Genomic DNA, 19,296 nt, shown 5'->3' with positions numbered 1-19,296 from the left:
TAGCCAATTAAAAGTTAACTTACAACATTCTGCAAGCTTTAAAAAGCCTTGGTATTTGATATTAACTATTTTTATGTAGAAAATTGTCAGATAGCCGGTTAGCTCTGTCGGTAGCGCTCTTGCTCTGTAAGCGAGAGGTCCCGGGTTCGAGCCCTGGTTTAACTGCAAATTTTTCTTACTCTTTGACTTTCGAACAAGTTGTCTGATTGGTTCAAACAAAAATAGATTTGCGAAAATAAAAATAGCAATCTTGGAAATCCAAAATATACAGAAGACGAATATGAATGGGTCAATCTGACTAAAGTACATCTCCTATTACGCTACGCATAGGATCTGACAACGAGCTATTCATGGCCTCGTTCTGACAACCCTTCCGCTAGCCAATCAAAAGCTACCTTACAATATCCTGCAAGCTTTAAAAGCCGTGGGTTTTGATATCAACAATTTTTATGTTGAAAGATGTCAGATAGCCGGTTAGCTCAGTCGGTAGGGCACTTGCTTTGTAAATGAGAGGTCCCGGGTTCGAGCCCTGGATTAACTGCAAATTTTTCTTACTCTTTGACATTCGAACAAGTTGTCTGGTTGGTTCAAACAAAAATAGATTTGCGAAAATAAAAATAGCAATATTGGAAATCCAAAATATACAGAAGACGAATGTGAATGGGTCGTTCTCAGATCTTCGTTTAGAAGATCAAGTACTTTAGTCAGATTGAGAGCACCCCATTCTTTCCCAAACAGTTACAAATACGTCAAAGATCACTGTTTTTGTAAGTATGTACAGCATGCAACTTTACAGGATTAAACTTTACCTCTACACAATTTAAAAGACGATGCACTGTAATTATAATTATACATATTCTCGATACACACTAAGTACAATAGGTTACCATGATTCCAATAATATGTTTGAGAAAACCCCTCAAATTTGACCGCTGTACAGAGTAAGTTTACATTTACATTTCCATGTCCGTGTCCATGATAAAGGTCTATTATGACACCTCTCATTAAATCTCACACAATCAGAATTTAGGTAAGAGGTGTTTTAAATTTTAATTAAATTTGGCGTGACTGAATCACTTTTGACACCACAGTTAAAGCTATCTGGATTTCAGAACTATTTTAATGGCAGGCTACAAAATAGAACGAGAAAAGTGAAACAAATGGAGAAACCTAGTTAGGTGAGCTAGATTCTCTATTTTATCTATTTTTAAAAGACCTCCAATTTTTTAAATTACGACTTTCCTCCAGTCCGTCACAAATACGTGACCTTGCAGCTTACACGGATCAATGATGAATATCACGTCTGAAACCTAAAAAAGAAAGTTTTCTTTCTCAGGAGTGATTTCTGGAATATCATGCTACATTATAAATTCATTGACTTATTAATATTGCCCAAAATTTTACTTTAATCAAAGAAAAACAACCAGCACTAGTGAAACATGAAACGCTTTTCAATTACAATTTAGCGTTTGCTGTCACCTCCGCTTGTTGCTACGCAACGCGATACGCTGAAGTGCCCTGATATCCGACCTGAGCAATTGACATTTTCTGAAAACTTAAACCTTCTAATGTATGTTTTTATGGATTTTATCGAAAATAGTTACGTTTATGATTAAATTATATTCATACATAGGTAAAATTTTGATATTGATTTTCAAAAATAACCACATGCTCTGAACAGTTGCATGACATCATCAGTTTCTCACGAGAGACTGTGCGAGATATTGCATTTTGAAACTGGTTAATTAACCAAATGGGGTTTAGCCATAACTTAATGGACGCAACGATCAGATAATAAAAACAGCGTCAGTCAAGTTATGGTAGCCAGAACTACACCCACAGTTAAATTTTCATTTTGGAAATTATACCTGACAGACCCTTAATATTCATAACAAATGGTTATGTAATTGTTCAGAAGAAGTAGAAAATACTTTTTATAACACGGTTACTTTTTCGGTAATATGTATTTTGTCTTGCAACTTTGAGTCCAACTGTCCACATTCTATTTTGCAGAAAGTATCAAACTCCTTTTTCAAACATATATTTTCTCTAAATTTGAATTTATTGTGTGTCTAACATATTTATCTGGTACTGTAGGAAATGAAAAATAGTTAACTTTTATATTTTTTGAAACATTGCAGCTTTTTGTCATTTTGACAGCTCTACTTTAACTTTCATTTTACAATTTTTGCAGTTTTTTGAAATGTACATGGTTTGTAACTCTTTCAACAACCAGAGTACAAAGTCGTGGAGAAATATATTAGACACACAATAATCGTAAAAGTAGTGACAAAATATTTTTGAAAAAGAAGCTTGATATCTGCTACAAAATAGAAGGTGAGCAGTCAAAGTACATGTGATATAGAACAAGTGTGTTGTTCAATAGAGGATAAACTGTCTTGAAAGTTTCTTCTGTTTATTATGAAGGGTTTGGTGTATTCTTTATGATAAACCAAGGCCTATGTGGCATAAAAAAACTAAAACAAAAAATCACCAAAGGGGAGGTTTGAAAAGGCTTTACAAGAACCTTAAGAAGTCTAATTGATCAGTGTAGGTAAATATCAGATACCTACTTTTATGAAATTGACAAAAAGAAGTGAACATGCCATGAATATACCTTTCCGCGGGAAGTATTTGCAGGATATTTGCTGCTACCAGTGAAATGTCAAAAGTAACTTGTCAGACTCATACTGTGACCTTACAGATAATGTTGCAAATTAATTGATATACGATTCTCAGCTCTTACCAAAGCTCTTCATCAACAGTTTACCAAAAGATTACAATCTTCTTAGTTCTTCTCGCGATCAGTAGTCTTCCTGCGAATATACCCCCGAACAAGTAGTAGATATCAGTTGCGGCATGATCGCGGGTAGCAGCAAATATCCCAAGAATACTTCCTGTGAATAGGTATGTTCACTGCATGTTCACATCTCTTTGACCATTTCCTAAGGGGTATGTTTACTTTGACATATACACATTTATGTTAATTGTAGATGGAAAAAGCTTTGGTCTTCCCATATTTGTAGGTTTGTTTATTAGAATATTTTTTGTATTTGATTTGTTACTGATAGCACAATAATTATTTAAAAGTACACTTTTAATAGCGCAATAATTATATATAAATATAGTGTACAGCCTCATATTTTGCATTATATTGTCTTTTGGAAATATTACAGTCTAAAGTTATCTGAAAAATATCATCCAGTTAAGACCTGTTATCTATCTGAAGGCCATAACTTTGGATAGATTTTAACATATGCGTAAAAAAAATTGTTTCCGGTATCCTGACCTACACTAAATTTTTGGCCTGACCCTAAATGTTTTTATGGCCTTGGAGAATATTTTTTTCAACTTTTTAACAAAAAGTTGCAAAACTGCACTTTCTTTGCTTTAAACATGGTCATTGATGTTAGAAATCAACTTACTGAATAAATTAATAAATTGGTTCAACGCTCTAGGGGCGTATCTACATGTAATAATTATGTGTAGATACGCCCCTATTGCGTTGAACCCTCAGAGGCTCTAAAGGCATAACCCCCTTATTTGTCTTCATTTTTTGACACAAAAATAATTTCCGAAAAAGAAAATCCCCCCAAAAATTTTCCGACTGACCTACCAGTAGAACTTAAGCTTTTGTTTCTAAATTTTCTTAAAAGTGCTTTAATGCTGTGATTTTTCTTTTACATTTTCAGCTGGAACAGATGAGGAGGAGGCTGAGATGGAACAAGATGTTGAGGTTGCAAATGATAATGAAGAGGAAGTTGAAGGTGGAAATGTGAAGGTGAAAAAGAAACCAAAGAAATCAAAAGAGGCCTCAAGAAGCATGTCTTTTGATTCTTCACTACCCAGTTCTCATACAGTATGTAATATCTATTTGTTTGTTTTTGGTTTAGCAGCATTTTAACAGTATTTCAGGTATGTAATAATAAGCAGCTGACTTTACAAATATTCCTGGATTCTGTACCATTACTAAATTGTTCTTTGCAACTAAATGCCAAATTCTCCACATGAATCAGAGGTGGATGACAGTTTTTTCAGACACCATATCTTCTACTAAATTGTCTCAGAAAACATATGCCTTGCTTGGAGGTCAGAGTCATGATGCCAAGATCTGTAGATCTTAGGGTGAGTGGTACAAGCTATAGAGCTACAGAGACAATATAAAGTTGCATTGATTTTAGGCACTCAATCTTCTAATATAATCTATGTTTACTTTCCAATGTTGCAGACTTAAACAAAACACATCATTTTTCAGTTTAGAATGTAGTAATGTTTCTTGTTTATTTTGTTTTCTTGATAAAATTAAAAATTGCAGTTAAACAAGAAATATTATAGAATAATCACTTAGAAACAGGGTTGGCAACTACCCGCCCAGGGCGGGTTTTCCCGGGTTGGGCAATACTCCTAAAAATGAATGAAGTGGGCAATACTGGGCAATAAGAAGTTTTTCTACTTTTTTTAACCAAAACAATTGAGTTTCTATGTTATAAAATGTGAGCTAATTCTTACATTAAGTTTTACTTACTTTGAAATCAATGGTGAAGTGATAGGTAGCTGATAGAACAGTTTTATTAGCCCACCATCATCAGATGGTGGGCTATTAAAATCACTCTGCGTCCGTGGTCCGTCCGTCCGTCATTCTGTCCGTCCGTCCGTTAACAATTTCTCGTTATCGCATCTCCACAGAAACTACTGGGGGGATTTTGACCAAACTTTGTCAGAATGATGTATTGGTACCCTAGTTGTGTCCTCCTGAAAATCAGACTGGTTCAAGAATTTATGAGTGAGTTATGGCCCTTTGTTTATTTCTATATTTTACATAGATTTATATAGGGAAAAGCTTTGAAAACCTTCTTGTCCAAAACCACAGAGTCTAGGGATTGATATTTGGTTTGAAGCATCATCTAGTGGTCTTCTACCAAGATGATTCAAATTATTTCTCTAGGGTCAAATATGGCCCCGCCCTAGGGGTCACATGGTTTATATAGACTTATATAGGGAAAAACTTTGAATAACCTCTTGTCCAAAACCACAGGGCCTAGGGCTTTGATATTTTGTATGTGACATCATCTAGTGGTCTTCAACTAAGATTGTTCAAATTATACCCCTAGGGTCAAATATGGCCCTGCCCTGGGGGTCATATGGTTTACATAGACTTACATAAGGAAAAATCTTGAAAATCTTCTTGTCCAAACCACAAAGCCTAGGGCTTTGATACTTGTAATGTAGCATCATCTAGTGGTTCTCTACCAAGTTTGTTCAAATTATCCCCCTAGGGTCAAAAATGGCCCCGCCCCGTTGGTCACATGGTTCATATAGACTTATATAGGGAAAAGCTTTTAAAATGTTCTTGTCAATAACTACAACATTCAAATTTGGACCACATGTATATTTTTGAGTGGCAAGATGAACCTTGACATGAGTTGACCTTGATTTTGACCTAGTGACCTACTTTCACATTTCTGTAGCTACAGCCTTCAAATTTGGACCACATGTATATTTTTGAGTGGCAAGATGAACCTTGACATGAGTTGACCTTGATTTTGGCCTAGTGACCTACTTTCACATTTCTGTAGCTACAGCCTTCAAATTTGGACCACATGCATAGTTTTGTGCACTGGAAAAAACTTTGACCTTGATTTTGACCTAGTGACCTACTTTCACATTTTTGAAGGTACAGGCGTCAAATTTGGACCATATGCATAGTTCCGTGTTTCAAAATGAAATTTGACATTGATTTTGACCTAGTGACCTACTTTCACATTTCTCAAGCTACAGCCTTCAAATTTGGACCACATGCATAGTTTTATGTACCGAAAAAAACTTTGACCTTCACATTGACCTAGTGACCTACTTTCACATTTTTGAAGGTACAGGCTTCAAATTTGGACCACATGCATAGTTTTGTATTACAAAATAAAATTTGACCTTGATTTTGACCTAGTGACCTACTTTTACATTTCTCAAGCTACAGCCTTCAAATTTGGACCACATGCATAGTTTTGTGTACTGAAATGAACTTTGACCTTTACATTGACCTAGTGACCTACTTTCATATTTTTAAGGTACAGGCTTCAAATTTGGACCACATGCATAGTTTTGTATTCTGAAATAAAATTTGACCTTGATTTTGACCTAGTGACCTACTTTTACATTTCTCAAGCTATAGCCTTCAAATTTGGACCATATGCATTGTTTTGTGTATCGAAATGAACTTTGACCTTTACATTTACCTAGTGACCTATTTTCACATTTTTGAAGGTACAGGCTTCAAATTTGGACCACATGCATAGTTTTGTATTCCGAAATAGAATTTGATCTTGATTTTGACCTAGTGACCTACTTTTACATTTCTCAAGCTACAGCCTTCAGATTTGGACCACTTGCATAGTTTTGTGTACTGAAATGAACTTTGACCTTAAGATTGACCTAGTGACCTATTTTCACATTTCTGTAGCTACAGGCTTCAAATTTAGACCACATGCATATTATTGTGTACCAAACAAACTTTGACCTTGACATTGACCTAGTGACCTACTTTCACATTTCTCAAGCTACAGCTTTCGGATTTGGACCACATGCACAGTGTTGTGTATGGAAATGAAATTTGACCTTGAGCTAGTCAGTAAGTCTTGAAATTTGGAACACTCAAAAATGGCACATAGGTGGGCGCCAAGATCACTCTGTTATCTCTTGTTATTAAAATTATCTTTTTTTTTACACAACAAAATATTTTTATGTGAAAGTAAACACCTTTCAACATTTTTCACATGAATTTATAAACGACACAGTATTACTTTTATATATAATCTACACACTGTCAGTGATCACATATTGAATGATCTCTCTAGGTCACAACTAGATTTTGCTTAGCATATGGTAGTCTAACAGTCTAGTTCTTCTTTATCACGAAGCTTTCTATCTATCTATCTATAAATACTGCATGACACCCTTGTGAGTATTTTATGCAGGTGCGCGTCAGTGCATAAGAGTTTAAAAGCAGGAATGTACAAGAGAAATAAAGTAATACATAAAGTATTTGTGAGAATTTGAGACAAAGCTGATAGTGTTAGTAAAAAGGCGAAATGTACAGTAAAAGGATTAAAAACAGCCTGGTCACTCAGAAGTCCTGGCCCAGCTTGGTTACCCCTTGCCTAAACTGGCCCAGGGTAGGTGCCTGAGCAATGTCAGCTGGCAAAGAATTCCAGAGTATGATGGTAGCCGGATAGAAGGAGAACTTGTAATAATTACAGGGTGTTTGAATTTGCCGAAATGATAGGGAATGCATATGTCTAGTGAGCCGGGTGGGAGGTAAAAAATATAAGATGGCATTGGCACTGCAACCAGTCCATGGACAATCTTGTAAAACATCAGTAGCCTTTCTGTAACAGAACACAAGTTCTGCAGTTTTTTTTTGGTCCCAAGTCTGTGTCTGAGTTTTCTCTGAATTAATACCATAATTTAAAGACACCCTTTCAATTGACCCAGATGCTGGCAAATCTAGAAGGTTTTTATTGCAGGACAAAGTGGTCTTAGGCTGATCTAAAACCAACACACTGGTGACACTGCAACGTTTTAGTGTATGAGCTTTCAGTCCCTCAATTTTGGCACTAACCACAGTGCCACAGTCTTTATATTTTGCAATCTTTTTATAATCATTCCTCAGTAACATTAAAACAATTCCACAAAGAGTACGTAGGTTTCATGGTTATATGATAGAAATGACTGTGTGATCTAAATTGGAAACTGAATGGCCAGATTTAAGTTATTCACACTTCTAACTTTAATCCCTTAATCTTGCTCAATAATTGCTCAGTCATCATCATAATAATGTCTATTCAATAGATTTTTATAGGTATTACAACATTAGGTATGCAGGTATCTGTTGTCACTATTTAGGTTGTATGTCAACTAAAGTGTTGAAATATGTATTGAAGTATGAACTGAAATATCATATTACCCAGTACTGCCCACTATTGCCCAGTAAAACCTGGGTTTTCCCAGTATTACCCACTGGGCTGGGCAATATGTTTAAAACCTGGGTTTTTGCCAACCCTGCTTAGAAACTGAATATACCTCTGTTGTTTTGTAAATCAGAAACGTTCATAGATGGAAAATTTGATTCAGAATAGAATAAACCTTAAAATGATCGAAACTGTTTAAAGAAATCATATTGACACGGTCAGGAAAAGTCTAGATAACATTCGTAATGGAATATTTCATGAAAATAATTATATCTCCCCCAAATATTGTTTTTGCCCTGTCCCTCCATCTGTACATCACACTTCATTTCTGATCAATAACTGGAGAACCGTTTGACTTAGAATCTTCAAACTTCATAGGATGGCAGGGCTTATGGAGTAGACGACCCCTATTGATTTTGGGGTCACTGCGTTTAAAGGTCAAGGTCACAGGGGCCTGAACATGGAAAACTGTTTCAGGTCTGTAACTTGAGAACCACCTGACCCAGAATATTGAAACTTCATAGGATGATTGGACATGCAGAGTAGATGACCCCTGTTGATTTTCGGGTCATTTGAACAAAGGTCAAGGACACATGGGCCTGAACATGGAAAACAATTTCCTGTCAGTAACTTGAGAACCACTTGACCCAGAATGTTGAAACTTCATAGGATGATTGGACATGCAGAGGGGATGACCCCTATCGATTTTGGAGTAACTTCATGAAAGGTCAAGGTCACAGGGGCCTGAACAAGGAAAACAATTTTCTGGTCTGTAACTTGAGAACCACTTAACCCTGAATGTTGAAATTTAATAGGATGATTGTACATGTAGAGTAGATGACCCTTAATGATTTTGGGGTCACTTTGTTAAAGGTCAAGGTCACAGGGGCCCGAACATGGACAATCGTATCCAGTTCATAACTTGAGAACCACTAGGCCCAGAATGTTGAAACTTAATGGGATGATTGGACATGCCAAGTAGGTTGTCCCTATTGCAGCCAACCATCAGTGTCTCTTTGACTTTCGCTCTTGGCCCCTATTGACTTCTTGCATATACGACTATGCATTGGGGAGACATGCGCTTTTTAACAAAAGCAGCTTCTAGTTATTCTTATTAATGACTGATGCAGATTCTAAACCTGTGTTGTAAAATCTTTTTTCTGAAAGTTGTCAGTATTATATTTTGTACGCTCGCTCAGATAAATGAACTTTTTTATTTGCATTTTAGTACCTTGGAACTGATCTAGAAGAAATTAGTGGTAGAACAATTTTAGAAGATGATTCAGTTATAGAACTTCCACTGGTTACCCTACCTGGCACTATACTGGTACCTGGCCACATTATACCACTGTACTCACACAACCAACATGAAGTGGCCATGCTGAAGAGCGTTGTAGATTCCACAGATAAAACATTCGGGGTAGTTGCTCTGAGGTATGTTATAGAATCATAATGATTGGCAGTATATATATATATATCTGCTGTGGCATATATACTGGTATAGACTGGTTTTCAGTCTAGAGTCTAACAGAAGTGTATTACTTTATATAATACCATATGGAGAAGTAAGACTTAAGTCTTCTATGATGGAGATACAAAAGGTGAGTTTTGAGACTAGTCTAAGAATGCAGCCTTGCCATTGGTCGATTTTGGGAATGTGTTTAGAAAAAAACAGTCAGAGGTTAGTGTTAAAAAGACTGGTTATATGCTGTAAATGCCTCATTTGGAGCACCAGTTTTTAGACCGATTAAATGTTTATAATCTAGATCCAAATTTTAGACATTTAATTAATCGGGTGGCAGTGTGTGGCTTTTTCCAGTTACTCAAATTTGGGACTTGCCTTAGTGTCCGTAACAACAGCAGAATGCCCAACAACAACACTAGTATTGTAGTTTCACTGGATTGATTTGTTCACATTTATTTAAAAAATGTGGATGGCAGAAATATCAAGATTTCTTTCAGTATATCTCTGTTAAGGGGTATTAATGAGACAAGAAAGTGGAGATTTTCCCCAGGTCTTGATATTTGAACACGAGTCAGCTTAAGGGAAAAAGGAAACGTGCTCTAACCCTTGTCAGAAGAATATTTGTGGATAGCTGGATTGCCATTCACTTCTGTATTTCTGCAGAAGTGTCAAGATCATTTTTAATGTAATTTCAGGATGGACGAGGAATACCGTCATATTATAGCTGGCATTGGTACAACTGCAGAGATATACTCGGTTAAAAATGAGATGGATGATGCCTCTGGTATTTCAACAATTACTGTTCTTGCACAGGGCCGCCAGAGATTTGAGCTGAAAGAGTACAGGAGAACTATAACTGGGCGAGTGAATGTTAAAGTTCTGGCTTTCATCAATGCGAGGCAAACAATTTAAGACAAAATAAAGATTAATGATGTTCGGTATACAATAACTAATTTCCAGAATTAGTGACCAGTCAGCCAAAGACCTACCAGCCCAGGGTTGCTAAACATACGTTAGTTTTTGTATAGCCAAACAGAACTACTGCTGTAAAATGAAGTTGGAACATTTTTATGCCCCTGGCATCTACTGATGCGGGAGGCATATAGTGATTGTCCTGTCCGTCTGTACGAGGTTAACCAAATGGGACCATTTCGTCTGGCATCAATACCCCTAACTAGAATGACTTGATACTAATGCAGATGTAACCTGTGACCATTCCTCATCTTCAGACATCACCTGACCTCAGTTTGACCTTGACCTTGAACTTGACCTCGTTTTGGACTTAGCTTGCTTTGTATCGACAAGGATGCCACCGGGGGCATCAAGGGTTTATTGAATGCAGCTACTTGTTGAAAGTAGTTTAAATACTAAGAGCTTAGTAGTACAACTAAAGTTTTGACCATTTAACTTTGGAATAAATTTCAGAATCATTATGGGGACAGTGAAAGTGTTACCAGATACAGAGTTAGGTGAGGTGTTTCAAGGAGTTCAACCACATATACACTGTAAGCTGTGTTGTTTAGAAGACCATGAGGAGGATTTTAAGGTGGCAATGGATAGACAGGGCCGAATTATCTCCTGTGTGAAAATGACACCAAAGTCTAAGGTTTGTAAGTCTGCACTTTCTGAATTTAGTACTTGTTGATTGTCAGTATGTCTCCACATGCATTGATTGTCAGTATGTCTCCACATGCATTGATTGTCAGTATGTCTCCATATGCATTGATTGTCAGTATGTCTCCACATGCATTGATTGTCAGTATGTCTCCACATGCATTGATTGTCAGTATGTCTCTACATACCAGAAGCTATGTTGCCCCACATGTACGGGGAGATATATTGGTTTTGTCTTGTCCGTCAGTCTGACACAAAAGTTTGTCAGGACTATTCCTCTTGAACTACTGGTGAGATTTCAAGCAAACTTTGTGGGGTTGCTCAGTGCGATGGTTAGTTTTACATATTGTCATAATTTTTTGGTTGAAATTCATTTTGGTGAAGTTGTTGCCGCTTAAAGGTCTGCTTTTACTAATTTATTTTTGGATTTATAGTAATTTATACAATATAGTATTGCCTCAATAAAGGGTGGTAAACTCGAATCTATCCATAGTGGATTAGAGAAAATGAATAGGAATTTAATTAACATGTTTACTGGGATTAAATATGTGGATTGACTCAACTACGAAAGCCATTAAAGTTAGTCTGCCACAAGTATTAATGATTTCACAGTAAGGTTCTACCTTGTTTTTTGAATGGATTTCTTTATTACCATACCTCAGTTGGTGTTGGTATTGCAGATTTGTTTCCTCACCTCTTTTGACCATTTTATCAATTATACTGATAACAGCGTTATTCAAAATATATAATAACAATGACATTAAGAGGTATGTATATAAAAATACTTAGGAAAACTAGTGCAATTTGACAAAAAATAAAGTAAAATTGTCATTTACTACAGTGAGATAGGTTATTCAGAATGCACTCGTAGGTGAGAAATATAAGAGGCAGTTATTTCTAGAAGATTTTTAGCTCACCTGAGCATTGTTCAGGTGAGTTTTTGTGATCGCTCGATGTCCGTCATCTGTCTGTCTTCTGTCAACATTTAGCTGTGTATGCGATAGAGGCTGTATTTTTCAACAGTTACTGATCTTCATGAATTTTGGTCAGAATGATTACCTTGATGAAATCTAGGCCAAGTTCGAAAATTGGTCATCTGGGGTCAAAAACTAGGTCACTAGATCAAATCAAAGAAAAACGTTGTGTATGTGATAGAGGCTGTATTTTTCAAATGATCTTCATGAAATTTTGTCAGAATGATTGCCTTGATGAAATCTAGGCCAGTATCAAAAATGGGTCATCTGGGGTCAAAAACTAGGTCACTAGGTCAAATCAAAGAAAAACCTTGTGTATGCGATAGAGGCTGTATTTGTCAACTGATCTTCATGAAATTATGTCAGAATGGTTGCCTTGATGAAATCTAGGCCAAGTTCAAAAATGGGTCATCTGGGGTCAAAAACTAGGTCACTAGGTCAAATCAAAGAAAAACCTTGTGAATGCAGTAGAGGCTGTATTTGTCAACTGATCTTCATGAAATTTTGTCAGAATGATTGCCTTGATGAAATCTAGGCCAAGTTCAAAAATGGGTCATCTGGGGTCAAAAACTAGGTCACTAGGTCAAATCAAAGAAAAACCTTGTGTATGCAATAGAAGCTGTATTTGTCAACTGATCTTCATGAAATTTTGTCAGAATGATTGCCTTGATGAAATCAAGGCCAAGTTCAAAAATGGGTCATCTAGGTTGTAAAACTAGGTCACTAGGTCAGATCAAAGAAAAACGTTGTGTATGTGATAGAGGCTGTATTTTTCAATTGATCTTCATGAAATTTAGTCAGAATGATTGCCTTGATGAAATCTAGGCCAGGTTTGAAAATCGGTCATCTAGGATCAAAACCTAGGTCACTAGATCAAATCTATATAAAACCTTGTGTATGCGATAGTGGCTGTATTTTTCAATTGATTTTCATGAAATTTGGTCAGAATGATTGCCTTGATGAAATCAAGGCCGAGTTTGAATATGGGTCATCTAGGATCAAAAAGTAGGTCACTAGGTCAAATCAAAGAAAAACCTTGTGTATGCGATAGAGGCTGTATTTTTCAATTGATTTTCATGAAATTTGGTCAGAATGATTGCCTTGATGAAATCTAGGTCGAGTTTGAATATGGTTCATCTGGGGTCAAAAACTAGGTCACTAGGTCAAATAAAAAAAAGCCTTGTGTATGCGATAGAGACTGTATTTTTCAATTGATCTTTGTGAAATTTGGTCAGAATGGTTGCCTTGATAAAATCTAGGTCAAGTTCGAATATGGGTCATCTGGGGTCAAAAACTAGGTCACTAGGTCATATCTAAGAAAATACTTGTTTAAACTCAAGAGACCACATTTTTGGTCCAATCTTAATGAAAATTGGCCAGAATATTTGTTTCCATGAAATCACTAGGTCAAACATGTTTAAACTGTTATGGTATGTTTCTCAGGTGAGCGACCTAGGGCCATCTTGACCCTCTTGTTTTTTGTTTGGTTTAACACCGCACAGACACAATTTTAGGTTATTTGCTAACTTCTAGCTTTGATAGTGGAGGAAGACCCCTGGTATTCCTCTGTGTATTATTTCATCACAGGTGGGAACCTGGGTAGAATCATTGACCTTCCATATGCCTGCAGGATAGCTTCCTCACATGAAGAATTCCATGCCCAGAGTGAGGTTTGAATCCTCACCAGTGAGGGGCAAGTGATTTGAAGTCAGGGAACTTAACCACTCGGCCATGAAGGCCCCTATTCCTAGAAGAGTATATAAAGAAGTTATGGTTACACCATAATTTTTTAGGGACAGCTATATTCAGTATTGGTTTGAAAGCTGGTTTATGTGTGACAGGAACTTTGCTTAGTGTATATTTGCTTTATGTTTATGTTCTCTGTTTACTGTGAAACACATTGGAACTGTTTTATTACTCATTAAATGACCTGTTTATACTTTTGTTTGCAGATAAACAGATTTAGTGCAGCAAATTATACATGGTGGCCTCCCTGGGTATATAAAATGTATGACACTGTAAGTTCAAGTTTTCAAGAACTCCATCTTTACATACAGTGAATAAAATCTGTCAACAGTTTCAATTTTTCAGTGATGAAATTTACCTGATTTCATTTTATGTTAAATTTTTGATATGCTGGAAGGTGTGTATTATGTGATGGCACGGGTCGTCCATCCATCTGTCTGTCAAATTGTCAGCTATTTAGTTTCCACTCAGTAAAATAAGAAAATTCTTTGATCTGTTATCCTCAAACTTGCTTATTGGCAATAGCTGATCCATATTAATTTTTATGCCAGTGTACAAGAAGTCATGGTTGACTGTTACTTGCTAGGCCCATTACTCATGGGCAGAGGTTGACCCCTATTTATTTTGAATTACCCCCATCATGTCTGAGATGTATCAGTCAGATATCAATGTCACAGTGATTTTTAGTGCTCAATATCTTAGAATGCCTTCACCTACAATCCTCAAACATGGCTGGCAGACACTTTGCTGATGGACATATTCTCCTCAAACTTTGCTAGCATAATACTTATGGGCAGCAGATGGCCCCTGTTAACTATGACTCCCATGAAGAGGAAGGAATATGTTGTTTTGGCCTGTCTGTCGGTTGGTAGACAATTTGTTTTCCAGTCATTTTGTCGAGCCCGCTTGCGAAGTGAAGACATAGCCGTCCAAATGGCTGTTCGGTGTATGTGCGTGCATCCGGATTTGTTTGCCCGAACCATAACTTTGACATGCATGGAGCAATCTTGTATATATTTAGCATGAATGTTAACCTCGGTAAGACAGAGTGCTGTGTGCAGACCCCAGGTTCCTATCTCAAAGGTCCTGGTCATAGTTGGATCTTGACAGCTGGCGGGCTCAACCATGTTGCCAATGGGCATCTGGTTTAAAGAACCCTTTGGCCTACAGTTAGTCAGGACTCGGAACTCCATAGGATGATTGCTTGTGGTCAGTAAATGACCAATATAGTTTTGGAGGTCAGTAGGTGAAGCGTCTTAATGACCATGACACTGAATATTGTTTCCACTCAAGAACTAAATAACATTTTGATGTACTGTCCTCAAACTGAAAAGGATGATTGCCTGTGATCAGTAGATGAATCCAGTTGATTTTGTGTCAGTAGGTCATACATCAAGTTCACAGTGACCTTGAGAATGAAAATGGTCCCCCCTCAATAACTAAAGAAAGCTTTGGTTTACTGTCATTGAAATTTATGGTCCCTGTTGCTTAGGGGGTCAGTAGGTCAAAGGTCAAGGTCATAATTACCTTGAGACTGAAAACCATTTTCACTGAATAACTAAAGAATGCTTTGACCTATAGTCATCAAACTTTTTTTTAACTTTTACACTAAACAGTTATGTAGTTAATAATTTAACTGCTACTACAAATATATCATTAAACGTGTTTTGATTTCTGTAACCAGGAACTGTTAATGAAGAGAGTTAAGACTGAGCTACAGAAGTGGGATGATACCCTGAGTTCAGATAAATTACCAAAAGATGCCACCAAATTGTCGTACTGGGTCACGCAGAATATTCCACTAGATGATAGCCTAAAGTTACACCTGCTTAGTATAAATAATGCCGTACAGAGATTAAGATGTGCACTGCATATTATTTGTAAGGTATGTTTTGACAGAGCTGAGATGTGATAATATATAGAATTAAAGGGATAACAGGAAAGGGGAGATATTTCTTGTAATAAGATTACAGCCAGCACATTTATGGAAAAAACCTGTGTTTATGCCCCCGAAGGGAGGCATATTAGTTTTCAACTGTCTGTTCATTCGTTCGTTAGTCACAACATTAACTTTTTGCATGAAGGCATTTTACTCGCAAACCACTGCATCTAGGACCTTCAAACTTCACATGCTGATAGTACTCATTGAGTACACGACCCCTACTGACTTGGGGTCAAAGGTCAAGGTCACAGGGGCCAAGGCTAACTTTTTGCATAAAGGCACTTTACTCGCGAACCACTGCATCCAGGACCTTCAAACTTCACATGCTGATAGTGCTCATTGAGTACACGACCCCTACTGACTTTGGGGTCACCAGGTCAAAGGTCAAGGTCACAGGGGCCAACGTTAACTTTTTGCATGAAGGCACTTTACTCGCGAACCACTGCACCCAGGACCTTCAAGCTTTACATGCTGATAGTACTTATTGAGTACACAACCCCTACTGACTTTGGGGTCACCAGGTCAAAGGTCAAGGTCACAGGGACCAATGTTAACTTTTTGCATGAAGGCACTTTACTCGCAAACCACTGCAACCAGGACCTTCAAACTTCACCTGCTGATAGTACTCATTGAGTACACAAACCCTATTGACTTGGGGTCACCACGTCAAAGGTCAAGGTCACAGGGGCCAACGTTAACTTTTTGCATGAAGGCTTTTTACCCACGAACCACTGCATCCAGGACATTCACACTTAACATGCTGATAGTACTTATTGAGTACATGACCCCTACTGACTTTGGGGTCACCAGGGGTCAGAGTCACAGGGGCCAACTTAACTTTTTGCATGAAGGCACTTTACTCGTGAACCACTGCATCCAGGACCTTCAGACTTCACATGCTGAAAGTACTTACTGAGTACATGACCCCTACTGACTTTGGGGTCAAAGGTCAAGGTCACAGGGGCCAATGTTAACTTTTTGCATGAAGGCACTTTACTCGCGAACCACTGCACCCAGGACCTTTAAACTCACATGCTAATAGTACTTATTGAGTACACGACCCTATTGACTTTGGGGTCACCACGTCAAAGATCAAGGTCAAAGGTCAAGGCGCTGCAGGGGCATTTGTCACCATTAGTGACAGCTCTTAGTTACTTAGAATTTCAGGCTAAAGCTTGTGCACTTTCATTCTATTTCAGTTATTAGAAGATGAATATACCTTTTGTTAGATGAATTTTAATCTCATCAGTTTAAAATTTTTATTTCAAGATAAGATGGCTTCTGGTTTGATGATAGTTAAGTATGTTACTTTAATGGTTTTCATCAATGAAGTAGGTCTTAAACCTTTTGCTAAATATCTGATCAGTCTCCGAGTCTGTTTCCAGCCAGGCTTTAGTTTTATAAAACTGAAAAAAAAAAAAAACAGTTTAAGAATGCAAGCCTTGTCATTGGTCAGATTAAAATGTTGCATAGAAATAACCATATAGAGTTTTGAGACTGTTCTCCAAATGTATTGTAATAATCTAGGATGACAGGCTTGATAAGTGTTTGCAGTACAGTGTGGCAAGTTACAGTGTTAAGGTATCAGTTTAATAATCGAAATAGATTTGTCATGATATCAAAAATACATCAGAATTTGGTTTTCTGTTTCAGTGTTCTATTTTATGCTGCAAAGATTGCAATGAGCAGATAGCAGACATGTCCAATGTATTCAGTATGTCAGTATCTGGGCCACTGTCAGCATACGTCAACCCTGGAGGTCACGTGCATGAAACAGTGACAGTTCACCAAGCAGAAAACTTAAACTTGATTGGCCGACCTTCAACAGACCATAGCTGGTTCCCAGGGTAATGTGAAAAATTTATTTTTACAACTTCGCTGGTATAAATGTCTGCCATTAGGTGGGAAAGTATATTTTTTGGCAGGTTTGATATGGCATTATGCTAGTAAACTACTGTAAAAGCAGAAATTTTCATGAGGGTTTAAATTTTGCTATAATCACGAGACCCTACATATTGCGAAAATTAATCTTCGCATAAATATTCACCATTACTACAATTCAAGTAGGATACCATTTTTAAAATTTTGCAAATATTAAACCTCACGAACATACTCAAAATTTCAAATTTGAGAAATTTTGAACCAGCAAAAATATATGCTTTTACAGTAACCTGCTGTTAACAGTGTAGCTTGATTCCGTACCAGTGCTATGTTGTTTTTCAAGTACCTGACGTCTTCCCTGAAGGTACAAATGACTTCAGTGGTGTTATCTTCGATCAGATGATGTTTGTCCTGTCTGGGGATTGAACCTGTGGTCGCTTGTGTAGTCCTATGCTCCCTTGATTGTGCTAGCTAAGTGGGTAAGACAGCTTTGACTACAAAGTTTAGGGTGGTATATAAAAGTCCTCTTGTGGTTGGTAACAGCTGTATATATTTTGGATTAAAGCTTTCCACAATGTTCCCTAATCATCGAAACTACTGATATAACCAGGCTGAATACCTTTTGGATAAATTTAAATTTTACCCTTTTTTGACTAAGAAAAATTGGTAAAAGTTTTGCATACGACTGTCAGGCTGTATCTCAGTAACAAATTATTGGCTTGAAACTTCACACAGTGCATCCTGGTCATCAGACTTACTGATATAACCTAGATAACTCTTTGTTTGAATTTAATATAAATTGCAGCCTATTTTCGACTAAACCTTTTTTGCAACTAACTTTCAAGCTGTAGCTCAGTAACCTTTACATCTATTGGATTGAAACTTTACACAATGATTTTAGTCAGTAACCAAGTTAGATAACCCTTGATTAATTTCAGTAGTGTTGATGCAGCTTACTATTTTGTTGATGCATGTTTTATCTGCAGGTATGCTTGGACTATCGCACAGTGTAAGAGATGTTCGGCTCACATGGGTTGGAAGTTCACAACAAGAAGAAAAGACCTTATCCCTCATAAATTTTGGGGCCTGTGTCGGTCCTCGCTTATACCTGGAATGTCTGATCCAGATCATAAAGATAAAGGTGACTGGACACCTGTCATGTGATACACATGTATATGAAGCAAAACGGATGACTATGCCGTATGATCTATGAGAAAGCAAGATAAGAGGTCACTTAAGCCATGTTATGTGAATTGTGAAATAAGAAGGATAGAGATGTATGGACACCTGTAATGTGATATATTAAATAAATCCATTGTAATACTTTTACATTATATTGTTGCAATGACTTTTCAGAATTGTTCACATGGATAGAAGTTATCTTTTTTTTGGTTATGTCAATATGTCTTAAATATCAGTGATGTCAAGCTATCTCAGATGCATTTGACATCAACCAGTCTTAGATAAAACTGATGTCAACCTGTCTAAGATAAAAGTGATGTCAACCTGTCTTAGATAAAACTGATGTCAACCTGTCTAAGATAAAAGTGATGTCAACCTGTCTAAGATAAAAGTGATGTCAACCTGTCTAAGATAAAAGTGATGTCAACCTGTCTTAGATAAAACTGATGTCAACCTGTCTAAGATAAAAGTGATGTCAACCTGTCTAAGATAAAACTGATGTCAACCTGTCAACCTGTCTTAGATAAA

General features: G+C 37.0%; 1 protein-coding gene across 3 annotated transcripts in view; it reads left to right on the top strand.

Moving 5' to 3' along the window:
• LOC123528487 (protein cereblon-like) overlaps positions 1-18,915 on the top strand; it is a 30,321-nt gene extending 11,406 nt beyond the window's left edge. For 2 of the 3 annotated variants that reach the window (XM_053522092.1, XM_053522093.1), the window contains 8 exons: positions 3,693-3,859; positions 9,193-9,398; positions 10,125-10,328; positions 10,855-11,035; positions 13,970-14,035; positions 15,448-15,648; positions 17,359-17,552; positions 18,573-18,915. In XM_053522092.1, coding sequence (XP_053378067.1) covers positions 3,693-3,859; positions 9,193-9,398; positions 10,125-10,328; positions 10,855-11,035; positions 13,970-14,035; positions 15,448-15,648; positions 17,359-17,552; positions 18,573-18,750 — 1,397 coding nt within the window. In that variant the 3' untranslated portion in view covers positions 18,751-18,915. The remainder of the gene's footprint in view (positions 1-3,692; positions 3,860-9,192; positions 9,399-10,124; positions 10,329-10,854; positions 11,036-13,969; positions 14,036-15,447; positions 15,649-17,358; positions 17,553-18,572) is intronic. The other variant, XM_053522094.1, reaches the window with a different exon arrangement.
• The last annotated feature ends 381 nt before the right edge of the window (positions 18,916-19,296 follow it).

The sequence above is a fragment of the Mercenaria mercenaria genome, chromosome 13 (genome assembly GCF_021730395.1).
Source record: "Mercenaria mercenaria strain notata chromosome 13, MADL_Memer_1, whole genome shotgun sequence".
NCBI classification, from domain to species: domain Eukaryota; kingdom Metazoa; phylum Mollusca; class Bivalvia; order Venerida; family Veneridae; genus Mercenaria; species Mercenaria mercenaria.
Note: the sequence above shows the minus strand (reverse complement) of the source record. Positions and strands in the feature narration are given on the sequence as shown.